Source organism: Melospiza melodia, chromosome 2, assembly GCF_035770615.1.
Source record: "Melospiza melodia melodia isolate bMelMel2 chromosome 2, bMelMel2.pri, whole genome shotgun sequence".
NCBI classification, from domain to species: Eukaryota; Metazoa; Chordata; class Aves; order Passeriformes; family Passerellidae; genus Melospiza; species Melospiza melodia.
The window spans coordinates 1,099,277-1,117,997 of record NC_086195.1 but is presented as its reverse complement, the minus strand read 5'-3'; the positions used below and the strand labels follow the sequence as shown (position 1 = coordinate 1,117,997).

The 18,721-nt window shown below is 49.5% G+C and overlaps 1 protein-coding gene across 4 annotated transcripts in view; it reads left to right on the top strand.

Annotated features, from left to right (window-relative positions):
• The window catches only part of SON (SON DNA and RNA binding protein), a 37,529-nt gene that overhangs the window by 17,242 nt on the left and 1,566 nt on the right, over nucleotides 1-18,721 (top strand). For 2 of the 4 annotated variants that reach the window (XM_063180334.1, XM_063180323.1), the window contains exons 4-12: nucleotides 16-176; nucleotides 1,626-1,766; nucleotides 3,068-3,259; nucleotides 7,562-7,672; nucleotides 8,159-8,275; nucleotides 14,798-14,945; nucleotides 17,755-17,823; nucleotides 17,898-18,013; nucleotides 18,086-18,715. In XM_063180334.1, the coding sequence (XP_063036404.1) occupies nucleotides 16-176; nucleotides 1,626-1,766; nucleotides 3,068-3,259; nucleotides 7,562-7,672; nucleotides 8,159-8,275; nucleotides 14,798-14,945; nucleotides 17,755-17,823; nucleotides 17,898-18,013; nucleotides 18,086-18,700 (1,670 nt within the window). In that variant the 3' untranslated portion in view covers nucleotides 18,701-18,715. Of the gene's footprint in view, nucleotides 1-15; nucleotides 177-1,625; nucleotides 1,767-3,067; nucleotides 3,260-7,561; nucleotides 7,673-8,158; nucleotides 8,276-13,967; nucleotides 14,048-14,797; nucleotides 14,946-17,754; nucleotides 17,824-17,897; nucleotides 18,014-18,085; nucleotides 18,716-18,721 lie in introns of those variants that run through there. The other 2 variants (XM_063180344.1, XM_063180354.1) reach the window with 2 other exon arrangements.

Genomic DNA, 18,721 nt, shown 5'->3' with positions numbered 1-18,721 from the left:
CCCAAATATTTTTAGACAAGGCGCAGCTCCTGGAGATCGCCAAGGCCAACGCAGCCGCCATGTGTGCGAAGTCCGGCGTGCCCCTGCCCCCCAGCCTGATGCCTCTGCTGTCCCAGAAGAAGGATGACAAAGCCAACCAGAAGTCCTCGAGGGACACCCTGAAGGAGCTCACTGAGGTGAGGGGAAACAGCAGCATCCAGCCTGGAAATGAGCACACTGGGCTTGGTGACCTGTGGGAGGTTGGCACTGTGTGCTGCTGTCACTGGGAGCTGCCTCGTGTTCATAGTCCCCAGATCCCTGGGGCTGGCAAAGCTCTCCCAGCCCTTGGAGTGCCAGCTGTGCCCCATGGGCACCTTGTCTCCAGGCCAGAGCACTCAGTGCCACCTCCAGGCCTTCCTTGGACACCTTCAGACCTCCCTGTGCAGCCCCTGACAAAACCTGATCACTCCTTTGAGCCCTTACTCTCCCCACAGGTTTTCTTAAGTCATCAGAAAAAAAAATACTATTTTTTAATTCTTTGGAAATGCATGAAACCAAATTATTTTGGCTTTTCTTATTTTTGGTTTTGATTCTGTTCTAATTTTGTACAAATTGATGGTTGTCCCTGCAGTCCTGTCAGTGAAATCCAAAGCTTTCACTGCTGATTTTTTGTTCTGGTGGTGTTAGTTATGGCTTGAGTTGGAAGGAGCTTCAAAGCTCAGCCTGTCCCACCCCCTGCCATGGGCAGGAGCACCTTTCTCTGTCCCAGGTTGCTCCAACCCTTGTCCAGCCTGGCCTTGGACTTCCCTCAGATGGAGAAAGTCTGGAATAGAAAAGTGCCTTAATTTTCTTTTAATTGCATCATGAGTGTGACAGTTCTGAACTTGTGTTCATAGAAATAATCTGAGAGGGAGCAATGTCCAGGTGCTGAGAGATTATCTGCACTTGTGTCTGGGCTGGGGGAGGAGAAGTTCTGAGCAAGAGCTGAGTTGGTGCAGGTGTCCTGTGGTGACACCCAGGGTGGTTTTTCACATACCCTGACCAAGATCCAGCACAGCTTGTGCTGATCTGCAGGCCCCAAATCTGCACCTCCCTTCCCTTTCCAGCCTTGGAGATCTGTTGAATGATATTTCTGTTCTTTTGACTCAGAGCTGTCCACAGAGCAGTGCAGGTGGTAGGAAATCAGTAAAGACATTTTAACCATAAAATTCTGGCCCCTTGAGAAAGTCTTTTGGTCTTTGGTTCTTTTCTTCCTCTCCTTTCTTTCCCTCCTTGGCGGCTGCTCCCTGTTTGTGGTATCCCCCCAACACCTCTCTGTTTCAGTTCTGTTGCACATCAGAGGGGGGTGGTTTGCACAGCTGGCCAGCACAGAGCATTCCAGAAGAATCTGAGCTCTCTTGGAGCCTTCACTTCTGACAGGGTCCCAGAGAGCTGAGTCAGTAACCAAGGGGTGCCTGGCAAAGCCATGGTTGGATAATCTGTGTACAATACCCAAAGTACATCTGTTGGTGCTCTTGCTAAAAGATTTTCCATTCCTGGTTTGGTAGAAAAAACCCACTTTTTTTTTTTATAGAAATGTGTTCTGTGAGTTTGGGTTGAAAGTTCAGGTTTACTCAGAGCTGACATTTCGCTGTTTTACTTTTCAGAAATGCAAGAAGATTGCTCAGAGCACTGATGATGTGATAGTGAACAAGCCTCACGTTTCTGATGAGGAGGAGGAGGAACGTCCTTTCTATAACCATCCTTTCAAGCTGAGTGAACCCAAACCTATTTTCTTCAATTTAAGTGTGAGTGATACTTGTATTTTTATTATTTTACTTATAAAAATATAAGTAAAAATATATAGCACTTATATTTTTATAAGTGCTACTTACATTTTTTAATATTTTATTTACTTTAAAAATAAATCCTTGTTCTTTTTAAATAATGCATGTAATTCTGCAGAAATTTTTCAAGGGTTGATCATCTTGGTGAAACTAGGGAGTATTTTTTAATCAGTTAAAAGGAACATTCCCAATTCCATCAAGATTAAATTGATAATCCAGTTTTACCAATTGGTAAAATTGTGAGCAATTCTTTAAATGCATCTGGAAATCAAATGCTTTGAAGCATGGATTAGAATTTGTTCAAATTTTTTTTTGTGTTTGGGGTGGTGGGTGGGGTTTTTTTAAGTTTTATTTGGGGTGGGTGGTTGTGCCCATGAAAGTCTGTTGTGACTTTGCAGGATATAAAGCACTAAAAAAGCTTCAGTATGCTCAGAACAAACAGAAATAATATTCCTGGTTTTGTATATAAATAGGTAGAGCTTGTGCTGTATACAAAATAAGCAGTAATGCACATTTAGATAAGGTGTAAGGTAAAAGTGGATTTAGAGTTTATATTATATTGTTAGGAAAGGCTACAGGGAAACTCAAGAAACCTTGGAATTCTTCCAGGCTCCAAGGAGGAATGAGTGCTCTGCACTGGTTGTGGGCTGCTCTCCCTCTTGTCTTGGTTTTGACCCTTTCAGTTTTGTTCTTTCTCTCTCCTAAAACCATTGCCTTCCATATTCCTAGGAGTTTATCCAATCTTATCCAGTGCTGCCAGCTGTGTTTGCCTCTTGGAAGGGAACCTGGCAGGGATTTCTGCAGATTTTAATGAATTAACAGCACCAAGCAAAACAAGGCCACAGACTTCATCTGCTCAGAGGCTCAGGCTGCTGCTAAAAATAGGCCAGGATGGAAACCCAAATGCTGAGAGCTGTTTTCTCTCCACTCATGGGCAGCTTTGATCACAGGCAGTGTTTTGCTGCCCAGGATTTTCACCCTGGAGCTTTCCATACAAAATACCTGATGTGAATGGGGTCAGCTGGAAGAGGAGGGTTGGGGATTTTGGGTTGCTGAAATTGTTTTTAGGGGTTTCTCATCTTCTCTGGTAGCACAATTTGTGGGTCACTTTTGTGTTTTTAGGGCTGTGCCAAAATGATGGATTATAAAAGGTTGTTACTCTAGAGGGAGTAAAAACCAAATCCCAGGTGTTTGCGACAAAACCACCTCATGACTCGTGGCTATTTCCAAGCCTGAACTCTTTATCATTTTGTTTCTTTCAGACTCCCAGCATAAAACCAGCACCACCACCCCAACCAAAAAACCAGGTCAGCCTGTCCAAGGAGTTCCCTGTGTCCTCTGGGTCTCAGCATAGGAAGAAGGAGGCAGACAGTGTGTATGGAGAGTGGGTTCCCGTGGACAAGAACGGCAAGGACGACGGCAAGGACGACGTTTTCCCCAAGCCAGCCATTGAGGTAAGGAGGGCAAGGAGAGCTTATCATGTAAGAAAACCAAAGCCATCACCTGGGCACTCTGGTGCCCAGCTGCAGTCTGGGAAAACTAAAAAGGCTCTTAAAAAGGTGGTGCCTAACAATGCACTAAGCTGAGGAGCTGAGCTCTGCACATGGGGATGCTCACATGAAGCAGCCTGCACCCATCCTGCTTCTGGCAGCTGGTGGCTTCTTGGTCTGAACAGAGTTTAAACTGTAGCTGGAAGGTGAAGAAACTTCTTCATTCAGTTTCCTCAGAGCTTAATTAATAATACCTTGAGATTTGCACAGTAATGTATGTAGTGCTAATTAAAATTGTCCCACCAGTCTTGGAGCAAGAACATCACACTGGAATGTAATCAGTTAAAAATTGAAAGTCACTTCTTCTGGATGTATTCACTTTTTAGCTTTCCAGTCACTTTTTCTCCAATGGCTGTCTTGCACATGGCCTTCCAAAAGAGAATCTAATTGTATGGATAATAAACTAAAAACACCAAAGCAAGTGTTTTTCCCCTTGAAATTTCTTCTAAAGAACATTTCTGGGGGCTGTTGTAATTAAGTAAATTAAATATTTAAGAGATGTTACTATTTTTAAGTGTGTGTTGCCTCAGTGCACCTGCAGCCTTGTTCTCATGCCTTCCAAAGCCAAACCCCAATTTCTGACAAAGCCATCTCAGCACTTGGTGCATTTTGTTTCTCAAGACCTTTCTGATTCTGGTCAGTTCACTCCCTGTGGCACAGAAGGGAATTTTCTTGTGGCTCTTCTACAGCACCAAAAGCACAGAGGATATAACTTAGCCAGCATTTTCATGGAATCCCTCAGAATTTGATGGTTGGCACCCAGTCCCTCAGCACAGGTGGGAGCTGCACTTGGGTAGTGCAGTAAACCCTCCAGTAAACCCCTGAGATGTTTGTGCAGAATGTCATTCCCAGTTTCATTGCAGTAAATATATTTAACATCACTGCCTTTCCTTTCTGTTGTGTGTACCTTTTTAAATGCCTGTAACTATGTTGTCTGGTTTTACATTTTGTAAATAAATACTTTTATTTGCCTTTACCTTAACTTGGCTTGTGTTAAGGGTGATTTCAGGGGTGTGAGCTGCAGCAGGCTGTTCCATGCATGCCCTGGGGTTTGGGGAGTGCAGGCACAGAAGTGCTGTGTGTTTCTCCAGGGAGCCTGCCAGGTGACACAGTGCTTCTCTGCTGAATTCTGCCGTGTTCAGGAGGACTCTGTGCTGGAAATGGCTCCCTTGGAGCAGCATGGGGCAGATCAGCTCCCTTGCTGGGGGAGTGGAGAGCTGGGGGTGCTTGGAACTTCAGTTTCCCCTAGAATTGACCTCCATTTGTTGTTGCTGATTTTGCAATACTGTGGCAGTTGTGGTGCAAGTCCTGGCATGAAACCCCACACAATTGGTTTTGTTGCTGTGTTCTAATTCACCTATTAGCTATGGGCTAGGTCTGAAATGACCCTGCTAGTACATTACAGCTTGTTCTAATAAAACCTGATGCCCTAAAGGAGTTGTGTGTGGCAGCAGGAGGTGGAGGGGAAGGTCTGGGGTGATCTGAGGGCTCATCATGGCTGTGGCAGGCAGAGACCTGTGAGGAAGGGGTGTTGGAAGTGTAGAGTGCCAGTCCCAGGTGACTTGTGCAGAGTGCTGGGATCTGAGGCTGCAGTAAAAGCATTTATAGAGCTCCAGAGGGTGTAAAACACCTGCTTTTTTATTTGCTTCAGTATTTGTGATTTGTGGGGCAGGTCTGAGAAAGGGGATCAGGCAGGAGAGCTCTGGGAGAGAGCAGCACCACACTTCCACCCGTTCTCCTTGGCTCAGGAGTAACAACAACCTCTTACACCTCAAGCAGAGATGGTTTTTTTTCCAAGATCCAAAGCTGCCATCGAGTGTCTTGGCATAAGACAGAGCCCTGATGGTCTCCAGAATGGAGAAGTGTTTGGGAATGAGCCCAGCAGGGAGTGTTGCTAGGCCCAGTAAAGCACTAACACACCTCTGTGGCATGGCAGTGGTCCCCATGGCTTTCATGGACTGCTTCCATGCCTTGGTGTATTGCTGGATTGAAACTTGGTGAGTAGAAGAACTTTTATTTATCTCCTGGACCAGGTTCCTAAACAGAACATTAAATCAATATTTTAACTATGTGTGAGAGACTTGAGAACTTAGCCAGTGTGCATTTGAAACAGGCATTTTTACATCCTTGCTGTTGTGTGAGGGGGTTGTTAGATAATATTTTAATTCTTCTTGTGCGTTTTTTTATGTTCTGTGTGACAAGAAATAAGCACTGAACTCAGTCCATAGACACCTGGGACTTGTGGGATTTTAGCTGTTTTGTTCAGTGCCAGATATTCCAGCAACGATCTTCCCAATAGAAACACTTTTGTCCTAAACACCAGCAAAAAATCAGATTTAACAGAGCACAAAAGCAATTCCTGTGTTCGGTGCCATTGTAGGTGTTCATCTCTGTCTCTTCCTTTCAGGATTCACTGAATTCTTGACCAGGTTCCTGGGACAGGGTTGATGGTTTAACAGTGTTTGTTTTGTACACCTGAGTCAATTTTAAAGGAGTTTCAGTTTCTCTTCCTGACCCTTTAGTACAAAATGTGTTAGAGGTAGAGGTTGTGACAGCAAAAGAGGCAAGGTTTTTCAAAGCAAATGAAAATGAAAGTTCAGGGTAACCCATCACCTTGATGTGTGTGTGAGCTGCATTTCTGATTATTGGATTTTTCTGTGCCTCAGACTGTCCCAGCCCTTCCAGCTTCTGTCAGCATCTCAAGAAATTCCATTTGTCTTTGCACACTTGTCTCTTCCTGCTTTCCAAACAGAATGATCCATAATGCACATCCTTTGAGGAGCAGGGCCCAGGGATTTTATAAAACAGCTGCCAGCAGCCAGAGTTCATTACAGCCCCAAATGTTGTGGTTTCTCTCCCATGGCTTTGCCCACAGTGAAGGTTTGCAGAGAGCTCCTTTGTGTGTTTTGCATTTTCACCAAGTCACTCTGCAACATCATTTCAAATTTATTTATCTTGATATTTTACTGCAGCTCAGCAGCACAGATGTAGATAATTCTTTCCAAAGCAGTGGATTCTGTGAACTCACAGCTGGTTTTACAGGATCCCCAGGGCTGGCAAAGCCCTGCCAGCCCATGGAGTGCCAGCTGTGCCCACCTTGTGCCCAGCCCAGAGCACTCAGTGCCACCTCCAGGGCACACCTGCAGGGATGGGCACTGCAAAGCTCCCTGGGCAGCCCCTGCCAAGGCCTGAGCTCCCTTTCCATGGGCAAATTGCTGCTGCTGTCCCAGCTGAGCCTGCCCTGGCCCAGCCTGAGGCCGCTCCCTCTGCTCCTGTCCCTGTTCCCTGGCAGCAGAGCCCGACCCCCCGGCTGTGCCCTCCTGGCAGGGACTTGTGCAGAGCCACGAGGGCCCCTGAGCCTCCTTTGCTCCAGCCTCAGCCCCTTCCAGCTCCTCAGGGATTCTGCAGCCCCTTCCAGCTCCTCAGGGATTCTGCAGCCCCTTCCAGCTCCTCAGGGATTCTGCAGCCCCTTCCAGCTCCTCAGGGATTCTGCAGCCCCTTCCAGCCCCTCAGGGATTCTGCAGCCCCTTCCAGCCCCTCAGGGATTCTGCAGCCCCTTCCAGCCCCTCAGGGATTCTGCAGCCCCTTCCAGCTCCTCAGGGATTCTGCAGCCCCTTCCCAGCTCCCTCAGCCCCTCCTGGGGCTCCAGCCCCTTCCCCATCTTCATTCCCTTCTGGTTTAGGCTGGACATGAAAATATGAAACACTGAAGTCAGGATTGTTGAATGCATCTGATTCATGCTGGAATTACTTTATACAGACAAGCTTTATTGTGACATATTAGCAGTGCTCATGTGACCAGCTCTGCATGAGTTTTTAGTTAAATTGCATTTAATTCTGTTGGTTTAGAAGATCTCATTGAACAGGAAAATGCTTCTCTGCTTATTACACACCAGAATTTTTTGTGACACCAGAATTTTTTGTGACAAACAGTTTTAGATAATAATTCATTGGATATTTTGTGTGTGCAGGTGATTTTAAATTACCAGGGTGTTACAATTTAAATTCAGATCTGTCTTTGTCCAGGAAAGCCCATCTTGTGTGGATTTAAGTGGTCCCAGGATTTCCATCACGTTGCCTTTTTGTCAAACCAACAATTCACTCTGTAACCCCACTTGGTGGCATTGATTCTCCAGCAGCTTTTTCCAGCTCAAGTGGACACTGTTTGTATCTGCTGTGTTTTTACAAATGCTCTTTTTCCTCCTAGTGTGTGGACATAACCACAGCCATGAACGACAGAGCAGTGGCCCAGAAGAGGCTCAATGAGAACTCCTTTGACCTGGAGGCCATGTGCATGCTGAACCGGGCACAGGAGCAGGTGAGCTGGGGCCTGTAGCAGCATCTGGGGCACCTGAGGGAAATCAGGGCTTTCCTTTCATGGCAGCTGGTTCTCCTCTCCTGTTTCAGTTTGGAAACCCAGCTGTGGGCCACTGTTTCAAAGTTCTGCATTTCTAACACTGAGTTTTGATGAGCTCCTTTGTGTATTCCATGTTTGCACCCAAGTCACTCTGAAAAATAGTTTCAGATGTAATTTTCTTTAAATTTTGTAGTAGTTCAGCAGCACAGATGTAGGTAATTCTTTCCCAAACAGTGGATTCAGCAGTTTGGGGATGAGGAGCAGGAGCTCAGGTTTCAGGGTGACCATTCAGATGCTCAGATTTTGGTAGCGCCCGTTTCCATCCAAGCCTCAGTGAGCACACCAAATCCCACCAACATGCTGTGGGTACTCCTGAGGGGCAGCAGAGGGGTGCAGAGGGAATGTGGGGCTGTCAGTGCTGGTCTCAGTGTGGGTTTTGCTTTGCAGATCGATGCCTGGGCTCAGTCCAACTCCATCCCCGGGCAGTTCACGGGCAGCACCGGCGCGCAGATCCTGTCCTCGGACGAGCTCACCAACAGCGGCCCCCAGGCCTGGATCCGAAAGGTAGAAGTGACACAGCCACTGCTGTCCCAGCAGTGACCACACTGGCAGCAGCCAAGGATTGCACAGGGCACCACGAGTGCCTCACCCTGTGGCAGAGCATGTGCCCAGTGCAGCAGGCTGGGCTCAGTCCCTGTCCCTCGGTGTCACCGGCGAGGTGTGACCGGCCAGACACGGCCTGCCACTGCCAGGACACTGCTGGGCTGCTGTGCTGGCAGTGGCACATCCCTCACAGCTGTGCTGGCAGTGGCACATCCCTCCCTGCCTCCCTGGCACGTGCCAGGCAGGGCTGATCCTGCTGCTGTTGAAATCAGGTTTTTGTTATCGGCTTCAGCGAACCAAAGTCCAAACTGCCCTTGGGTGTGCCTTGGTTCTCTCTGGTTGCTCCTTTGCCTCTCTCTGCATCACCAGGGTTTTCTGGGAGCCAGAGATGTGGAGGATTAAAGCAGGAGTTGCAGTTGCTAAGTTCCTCTCACTCTGGTATTGTTAAAGTGCAGTGCAGTAGTTCCCTGTTGCTGTGGGGTGTCACTGGCTGACTTTGGGCTGTGCTGCGTCCTCCATCCGTGTGTTCTGTACACTCAGTTACTCAAGCTGCACCTTTGCCTGTGGACTCTGATCTGCTGCTCTGTCAGGAAGGAGATCTGAGGAGATCCCCCTTGCAGGCACAAGGAGTGAGGAGCTGAGCTGGTCAGTGTGGCAGGTGCTGCAGCTGGGTCTGTGTCAGCTTGGGTTGGGGCACCCTCCAAGCTGGGAGGTCAGATTTGAGCCTTAGGTGGAATTTTCCGTAGAAGTTGGTGTCAGCTGAACACAAAAGTCTGGAATTACAATATCCTGAAAATAGAAACATTTTCTGTCAGGATTCACTTACTTGTTTTTTCACCTCATATAGCCAAGCAGTGCAGAGAGCCAGGGAACACAGACTTGGGTCACTGGCCAGATGGGAATCTTCTGGGATCTTGCCAGTGTTAATGCAGAATGTGCATGATAAAGTCTGATTTTAACAGCAATGAACAACTGAGATTGTAGCAAAATGCTGCCTCTGGTGAAGACAATCCTTGTTCTGGCAGAGGGAACTGTGAAGCACAGGGATGTGTTGGTGAGGAAGGAGCTTTTCCACAGAGGGGCTTGGGAAGGAGACCAGCAGGGCTGTGAGGGGAGGTTCTCCCTGTCTGCAGCACCTGGAATGGCTTCCCAAGCCCTGGAAAGCCTTGGGAGCAGCTCTGAGCTCCTCTTTCCCAAACCTCCTCCCTGGGGTCTCCTCTCATGGCAGTGGCAGGAGGGGCTGCCACAAGGGTGAAGTGGAAAGGACCAGGTGTGATTTTCCTGTCCTCCAGCTTCACTCTGGGATCTGCTTTAAAGCAGCCCAGCTGAACAAACCAAAATAACAGCAAAAAAAACCAGATACAAGCCAAACAAAATGCTTCAAGGGAAGGGAATGGGAGAAGAGTGTGCTCTGTGCTCGTGGACACGACTGCTGCAAGGAGCAGAGGAATGTTGGAACATTCTGTTGGATCTGGGCTCAGTGAGGCAGCAGCAGCTCTCCTGCCCTGCCCAGAGCTGGGAATGTGCTGTGGGCACAGGGCAGGCTCTGGGGCTGGGCACACAGGAGGCTCCTGCTGGCAGCAGGAGGAGGGTGAGGACAAAGTCCCCTCCCTGCCCTGGCACTCCTCAGCTCTCTCCTGCTCTGCCAGGAGGGCCCAGAGCTCCAGGAGTGGTGGGAAAGCCTCACACAGCTTCGTGTGGAGCCCTGCTGTGGCTGCAGGAGGGTTTCACAGCAAGGAGCAGGGATGTGGTTCTGAATCCATGTTATCCTCCTCAGGGACAGGAACACAAACCAGCCATGAGGTGCAAAGTGCTGGCTGTGTGTTACTTGGACACCTGAAATTGTGTGACAGTGATCAGTTACCAAGTCAGGCTTGTGCTCCCTTTGTGCTCCCTTTTTGGCCTAAAAACTGTGTCTGAACACTAAAAAATCAGGTGTTTTTCACTCAGGCCAGGAGTTGGACTTTGATCCTTGTGGGTCCCTTCCAGCTGGGGCTGTTGTGTGTTCCTGTGTGTTTATCTGCCAGCAGGGCTGTGCAGTTCCCTGGGGATGCTGTGTCTGGCTGAGTGCACATTTCTGGCTGTTTGCTGAAGGCATTTCTTTATTTCCCTTGGGACTTTGCCATGGGAGGAGCTGGGACCACCCAGCACAGACTGAGCCTGTGGCAGCCACTGAGGAGAGGAGGAATTAGGGCAAGCACTGGGTGTGACAGAGGTCACCACAGCCCCTGGGAGCTGGAGCAGGAGAGGCCCTCAGGAGGGCAGCAGGGCACTTGGGGAACTCCTTTGCTGAGCTCTGTCCTCGCTGTGCACTTGGTGGATTTCTCCTTTCCTTGTCCTTTCCCAGTGACTGGAGAGGAAATGTGCACTCAGACCAGACTCAGAACCTCAGTTTGGGAATGAGGAACTGCAGGGTTTCATGTGCAGCACTGGGGTGGGGACATAAATAACAATGAGGTTTATGTGTTTAATTCCTGGACTGATTCATTCTTGGTGGTTGTGTGCAGGGGCCTGAGCAGGGTCCATAAAAGAGTGATGTGGTGTTAGGTATAAAAAAATTATGAACAATCTCACCTTTCTCTTTGAAAAAGTGGCTTCTGTTTCAGTTTGTCACCATCAGTGTAATCAGTTCACAAATGTGACTCATCTTTTCTGAAGGTTGCTTCTATTTTTATTCCCTTTTTCCTTCCAAACACACTGTGCTGCTGAAGAAATGGCACAGCAAGTGGTCAAACATTTTTTGTTTCTCCAAGCAAATTCTGTTGAGGTCGGTTTACTCCCCCTTTCCCAGACTCACCCCTTGGTTCTGGATTTACCAGCTCAATTCTGGAGCCTGAACTTGCTCCCCAAACCCAGGGTTGTGCTCAGGGGTGGCCCTGGGGAGCTGCTGGATCACTCATTTGTGCAGAAAGTTCTGGAAAGTGCAAACCTCCCTTCCATTCTTGCAGGCACAAGGAGCTTTCCTTGGGAGCCAGGCTCACCTGGCAGGGCAGGGCAGCTCTGTGCTCACTGAGGACATTGGCAATGAGGAATTGTTCCCTGGCAGGGTGGGCAGGCCCTGGCACAGGGTGCCCAGAGCAGCTGGGGCTGCCCCTGCACCCCTGGCAGTGCCCAAGGCCAGGCTGGGCACTGGGGACAGTGGGAGGTGTCCCTGCCATGGCAGGGGTGGCACTGGTTGAATTTTAACCCCATTTTGACCCATCCCAGTCTGGAATTCCATGATTCCACGGTGGTGAGTGTTGGACTGGCTGCTCTCTTTCCCAGCCATCCCCTTGTCCCTGCTGTTGTGCAGCTCTGAGCAGCTCCTGCAGGTGCCTGGGAGCACAGGGCTTGTGAGGCACTGCTGGGCCTCCTCAGCAAGGGGTTCTGCTCTGTCTGTGGCAAGGATTGGGGCTGAGAGGGCCAGAGCATCTCCCAGTTCAGCAGCCAGCCCAGATTCCCTGCTCAGGATCCCTGCAAGGAGCCACAGGGAGCAGATCGTGATCAGAGCTCCAGGAGCGTTTGGGGCCCCCAGGGGTGCCAGGCTGGGGCTGTTCAGGGCCAGGAGCTGGACTTGGATGCTCCTTGTTGGTCCCTTCCCATCACTCAGGAGATGCTGGGATTTCATGGACAATTCTGCCTGGCACAAGTTTTTCCAAACTTGCTTATTCCTGGAACTTGAACTTCCCTGGAGTTCAGCCTTTAGTCCTGCCCTGAACTGCCACCCCTGCCTTCAAGGCTTTGCTGTCTTTGCTTCCTAAATTGTTGTTCCAAAGAGTCAGCCTGAGGAATCAGCAGGAAAGTTACTTAAACTGCTCTAAAGCCTCTGAAGGAATCAGGTTTTAATTTCTCTTTAAAGCAAGTGGTGACACAAGATTGTGGCTCTTGAATGTCTCCATGTGTTGGCAGAATGGAAGTGGGATTTCCTGGAATTTGGAGCTCAGAATACAAGGAAAAAAGTATCAAATTGTCCTGTGGGCTCCCTCAAATTAAGATCAGAGAATGAATGAAAGAGAAATGCTTTCGTAAATAATGAGTTAGTTCTGGCAGCAGTAACCAAATGCTGACAAACCTGGGGTTTCTTGTATTCCATCCCCTTTAATTTATATCTGCCAAGGCCCAGAGTTGCTCAGGAGTTTTTGGGAGACTCACCCTTGGATGGTTTTTAAAATGAGAAGAATTGTGCCTCTTGCTTCCCTGCTTTTGTGAACATTTCTGTTGATTCCATGGTTTTCAGTAAGTTCCAAACCCAGCACCAGTTTTACCCCACTCATTAAATCATGGGCTGAGGGAACTTGTCTGTTACTAAACTACAAAAAATACAACGTGCAGGTGGCATTAGAGGTTTACATTCACTTCATTATTAAAAGGAAAAGAAAAACCCCACAGAATCAAAATGCAGGAACCTTTTCCTTGCTGCAGACCTTCGCTGCCTCAGTGACCTGAGTCCAAGGGGGATTCTCCTGGCTCCTTTCCCACTGGTACCAGGATTCCTTCCCCATGCCTTTTGGTGGGATGCACAAGTATTTGTGTGTTCTGGAATTAAATTATTATTAATAATAATTGTTATTAATAATAATAAACGTGTAAGTCATGGTTGGGATTGAAGAGTCAGCACAAAGTTCCTGCTGCAGTTCCCCTGCAGGATCCTGAATTCACTCACCACAGAAGGGATGCTTTAACAAACGGCCCTTGGGAACCTAGAACTTCCTAATTACAGTTTCTGGGGTTTGTTCAGGCTCTGCCAGTGCCTCAGTGGGAGCTCAGGGCTGTGAGCAGGAGCAGGATGTTTGGTTCTGCTCCGAGCATAGCAGGATGTTTTGGTTCTGCTCTGTCCTTGCTGCCCCCGACCAGGCCGTGTTTGGGAAAGCCAAGGGAGCCGCAGCGACCTCAGCAGGAGCTTGCTGTGTCCTTTGTGAACTGAACACACCCCGTGGTGCTGCAGCAGCCCCAGCAGGAGCCAGCCCAGCTGCAGGGCCCGCAGGATGTTCCTGGAGAACGGGGGAGGGAGTGGGAGCTGAGGGAAGGGCTGTGGATGCTGTGGCTGAGGGGCTGGCTCTGCACCAGCCCCAGCTCTCCGGCCTCGTGGATCCACGTGGATCCACACAGGGCTTTCCTGGCCCAGGCAGGGATTGGGACATTGCTGGCACAGGCTCCAGCAAGGCTTTCCTGGCACATTGTGGCAGCCTGCAGCGCGGGGGCCGGGCACAGACGTGAGCAGGGAATCCCTGAGGAGCACAGGGAGCCAAAGGGAGCCCTGAGGCTTTGTTCCCTGCCCGTGGAAACCAGGCCCCTGGGAGCCCTGGGAGCGCAGGGACCCCCAGTCCTGCCCCGGTGGCAGCCCCAGGCCCGTGCTGAGCTCCAGCAGCTCCCGGGGTGCCCAGGCTGGGCTGTCGGTGCAGGGCCAGCGCTCGGAGCCCGTGGTGCCCGTGGATCCCTTCCAGCTCAGGACGTGTGTGACTCTGTGACCTCTGGCACCTCCTGCCCTGGCAGGCACAGCTGCAAGGGCGGCGGAGCCCCGAGGCTGTGCGGGTGTGCCCGGGCAGCAGGCCAAGCCAGGCTCTGTGTGATGGAAATGCTTGACTTGCTCTGGGGTCAGCGGGGGGGCACGAGAGATGATAGTTCACAGAATAACCTGTGAACTTTCACCCCTCTATATGGAAACTTGTTTCAGGGTCAAATCCTTGTAGCCGCCTTCTTGCCACGGTCAGTGCCAGCCCTACTATTCACAACACTGCGGCCAGCGAGGCCTAGGTACGTAACATTTAAGGAGTTTTTACAGTTCTTTACATCAAAGCAGATGTTTAAACTTTCTGTTGATAAGCTTTCACCGTTTAACAACTTTTGTTAATGCTCATTTGAAAGAATGTGACGACTGCTGCTGCTAAACTGGGGGGCCAAGCGCCTTTTTCCGTTAAAATAAAGAGAGGGGAAAGCAAAAGCTGTTTGTTCCATGTGGAATTTCAGAGTAGAACTTGAATGTGCAACTGCTGTGTAATGAATCAGGTGGGGAGAGGTTTTTTTTTTAGATTTAAATCCGCCTAAACAGCCTGTGAATGTCATGACTAAATGTGCTTGTGTTCTGTTGGACGAGGAGGTGCCCTGGCACAGCTGTGCCGGGGTCAGTTCCCACTTCCCGAGCTGAGGACATCTCTGGGATCAGGGCAGAGTCTTTAGAGCCTTTAGAGTCTGTAGGTTGTTGCTTGGTTAAACACATCTGTCTGCCAAGGGTCACTGCCACTTTGGGATCACCTTAGACTTTTCCTAAGTTGTTCTTTTTTGCCAAACATTGATTTGTGTCTCGTGTGTCCGCGTGAGTTCCGGGTTCCACGCACTGGTTTGGGCTAAAAATCCACAGAGCTCAGGTGGATTTTTTTTATTTATTTTTATTTTTAATTGAGTCTGTGAAAAATTGTTAGAAACATTTTTTTGGAAGTTCCCACTTCTTAATTAAAATCCCAGCGCTAACTTCAGGCCTTGTTTTACTTCTCTCTTTCTGGATAGGATCAGTTCTTAAGAGCAGCCCCTGTGACTGGAGGAATGGGAGCTCAGCTGATGAGGAAGATGGGCTGGAGAGAAGGAGAAGGCCTTGGGAAGAACAAGGAGGGCAGCGTTGAGCCCATCATGGTGGACTTTAAGACGGATCGAAAAGGTGAGTCCTGCCTCAGGGATGTTTGTGGCCTCTCAGCTCTCAGCTGCCTGCAGAGGTTGGGGTTGTCTGGGGGGCTTCACTGGCACATCAACAGGTTCTGGGACTTTGCCCCAAGGCCTGGGGTCACTCCAGAGCTTTGTCCTTGAGGGAAAGCTGCAGTGGTGGCTCTGGGGAAGGTGGCTGGAGCAGGAGCAGGGGTAGAAGATGGAACGGTGGGGTCAGCGTTACAGAGAGCTGAGAGCCCCAAAGCTGAGCTGTGTCACTGACTCACACTCTGGGCTTTGGGGCTTTCCTGTAGATTCTGGTCCTTTTTTTGTCCCTCATTCCCCTGCTGTTCATCTCCAGCCTGATCCTGCTGAAGGCTCATGCTCAGGGCTGCTTCCAGAGGCAGCTTTAGCCTCCACTTTCCCTGGGAACCTCCCCTGTTCTCCATGGTTCCCAGTCCATGGCCACAGGGGAGAGCTCTCGTGGTGCAGCAGAACCATCCAGTGCTGCTGCTCCTTCAGCTTGGCCACTGAGCTTTGTGTGCTGGGTGCTGCTGGACATTCTCCATCTGGAACACCTTTTGCTTTAAATCCAAAATTCAGCAGTCAGGATTTCTAATTTAGTTGTTCTGTGCATGGAACAAAACAACAACTCCACACTGACTGTGGGACAGATTCCTGCAGTTCTAAATATTCCTTCTGCACCAGGAACCTTCAGTCCCATCTCAAAGGGGTGGAAACACTCAGAATTTTCATTTCAAGGCCATTGGATGGGGCTTGGAGCAGCCTGGCACAGTGGGAGGTGTCCCTGCCCATGGCACTGAATGGGGTTTAAGGTCCCTTCCCAGCCAACCATGCTGGGATTTCAGGGCTTGTGTTGGCTTTTGTCACTGCTCAGAACTGAGCTGGGAATGGCCAAACCCCTCACGTTTTTCTTTACAACCTTTCTGTGTAAAGAAGGCAACGAGACCCCAAAGGTGCCTGGTGGCAGCGATTGCCAAGGGCTCCTCCAGGCCTGTGAGAGTCACCTGAGACCAGGGCCAGCCTTCAGACAGCCCTGCTGGGCCTGAATTCCCTGGCTGTGAAACATTCCTGCTCACGTGCACCTCACTGATCATTGCCACAAATTCTGCCTGGGTGCAGAATCCCCTCTGCTCTGGGGCCACCCAGGTCTGTGGCACAGGGGCATGAGGGGCACAAGGTGCCCTGCTCACAGAAAGGCAGGAAACATGATTTTATATTATAAATAATGTATTATATATTATATAATGTATATATTATATATTATATATATAGGACTATGGATTTTCTATAATTTTATATCATATATAATATAATGTATACATTATATACTATAATATATATTATATATTTTATATATAATACATATTTAGGACAAGGGATTATATTATATTATATTATATTATATTATATTATAGTATAGTATAGTATAGTATAGTATAGTATAGTATAGTATAGTATAGTATAGTATATTATAGTATATTATAGTATATTATAGTATATTATAGTATATATTATATATTTAGGGATTATATATTGAGGACAGGTAGTTTTTCAGACATCTGTGTTCTTGGGTGATTAAATGGGTAAAACAAACTTTTTTTTTTTAACTTCTGTGTGGAGTTTTAAAGTCCACAGTGTTTGACAGGAAGGTTGTTATTAACCCACCACCCAAGTTTGTTCTGTAAGGAATTTATTAGACATTTTTCAATGTATCAACCAGTATTTTATTATTTTCTAAATATTAGAATTTATATTTTAGTAATTATTAAATTATCTATTTTAATAAATATATATTTAGATATATATAAACCAGCCCAAATAAAATAAAATTCCTGGTCTCTGATGGCTTCGTGCCCCTTGGGAAGGCCCTGCTTAGGGGCAGCCGGAATATTGGGAGGATTATCTGGTAAGGAGGGAAGGATTTTCCTGTAAAACAAAAGAAACCCAAATGGCACCCACAAAAGCTGAAGGAACAGGAAGACACTGGAAGCAATTGCAGTATCTCCCTGTCTTTATTCACCAAAGCCACAGCAGGAAAACTGGAGGTAAGAAACAAAGGAAAGGTTGAAGTCTGAGAGTGGCAAAATCCATGGGGAGAAGCTTGAGTTTCTCTGGTGGATTGTCACTGGAATTCAGCCGTTTCTGGCAATTCTTCAGTTCTTTTCCTGATCTTGTGAGAGCTTCAGAAGAAAGTGTTGAGCTTTGGTGTTGGCAGTGACTCCAGGAGAGCCTGTGCAGCCCTCTGGGGCTGTTCCCCTCTCTGCTGCTTTGCTCCCAGGGGGGATGGAGTCCCAGCTCGGGCTGCTGGAGCCCTGTAAATCCAGAGAGCACAGGGAATCCGGGTCTGTGGTGTCACCCCTGGCAGGAGGGGACACGGGGACACCTCTGGATAATGGGAATGGTTCCTGTGCTCCCGTGTCTGAGGCAAACTCCAGGCAGGGGGTGACTCAGGGCTGCACAAAGAAGAATGTTCTTCACTGTGTCCCTTGTTGATTGTTTCTCCAAAGAGGGCATGGAAAAAACCAGGTTTCCATGGAAAACCAGGTGTTCTCTGCCTTGTGTGAGGCTGCTCAGAGTTTTCTCCTCCTGGCTGCTTCAGAGTCTTCTTTGGGGAAAATGTGCTGAGCAGAATGGACAGAACAAGGTGGAGGGTTGAGAGCTGGGTGGGGTCTCCAGGTGTCTCCTGTGACCCTGGTTGTGCTCTGCTGCTGCCTCAGGGGTCAGGGAGAATGGGGAATGTCATTGGGGACAGGGAATGTCAGTGGGAACAGGGAATGTCATCGTGCCCGTGTTGTTTGCAGGGCTGGTTGCTGTGGGAGAGAAGGCCCAGAAGAGGTCCGGCCATTACGTGGTGATGAAGGATCTTTCAGGTGAGTTCCTTGTCTGGATTGCTGCAGTCCCCAGAGGCTGGGTGGGCACTGACCCTGCCGTGTCTGTGTGCCAGGGAAGCACCCGGTGTCTGCGCTGATGGAGATCTGCAACAAGAGGAGGTGGACGCCGCCCGAGTTCGTGCTGGTGGACGACAGTGGGCCTGATCACCGCAAGCATTTCATCTTCAAGGTGGGTCTGGGCTGCCTGCCCCTGTGCTGCTTTCTCTGTGCCAGGGGTGAAATCCATGTTTCTGTTTGATAGAAACACCTCACGGGGCTGGCTGAGGATGGTGGAGCCGTCTCGGTGCTGGAACGTGCAAGTCCTGTTCCTGGAAAGGCCAAACCGAGTCCCTGGAGCACTTTATTCTGGGATCCCAGGGCTGGAGCCCCTCTGAGGCCAGGCTTGGGGAGCTGGGGGTGCTCACCTGGAGGAGGGAAGGCTCCAGTGAGACCTCAGAGCTCCTTGCCGGCCCTAAAGGGGCTCCAGCAGAGCTGGAGAGGGACTGGGGACAAGGGCTGGAGGGGCAGGACGCAGGGAATGGCTTCCCTCTGCCAGAGGACAGGGCTGGATGGGATCTTGGGAATCAGGAATTCCCTGGCAGGGTGGGCAGCCCCTGGCACAGGGAGCCCAGGGCAGCTGTTGCTGCCCCTGGGTCCCTGGCAGGGCCCGAGGCCGCTGGCGCTGGGAGCAGCCCTGCACAGTGCAAGGTGTCCCTGCCACGGCAGGGGTGGCACCGGCTGGGCCGTGAGGTCCCTGCCAGCCCCGAGCACAGTGGGATCCCCTGCAATGCCCTTGCTGACAGGCAGCCACGGGGTCTGTGTCCCTAAGAAGGAGCTGCCCAGAGTGTGCCTGGGGCAGGCACGGCCCCCTCGCTAACCCCTGGTTCCCCCGTGCCAG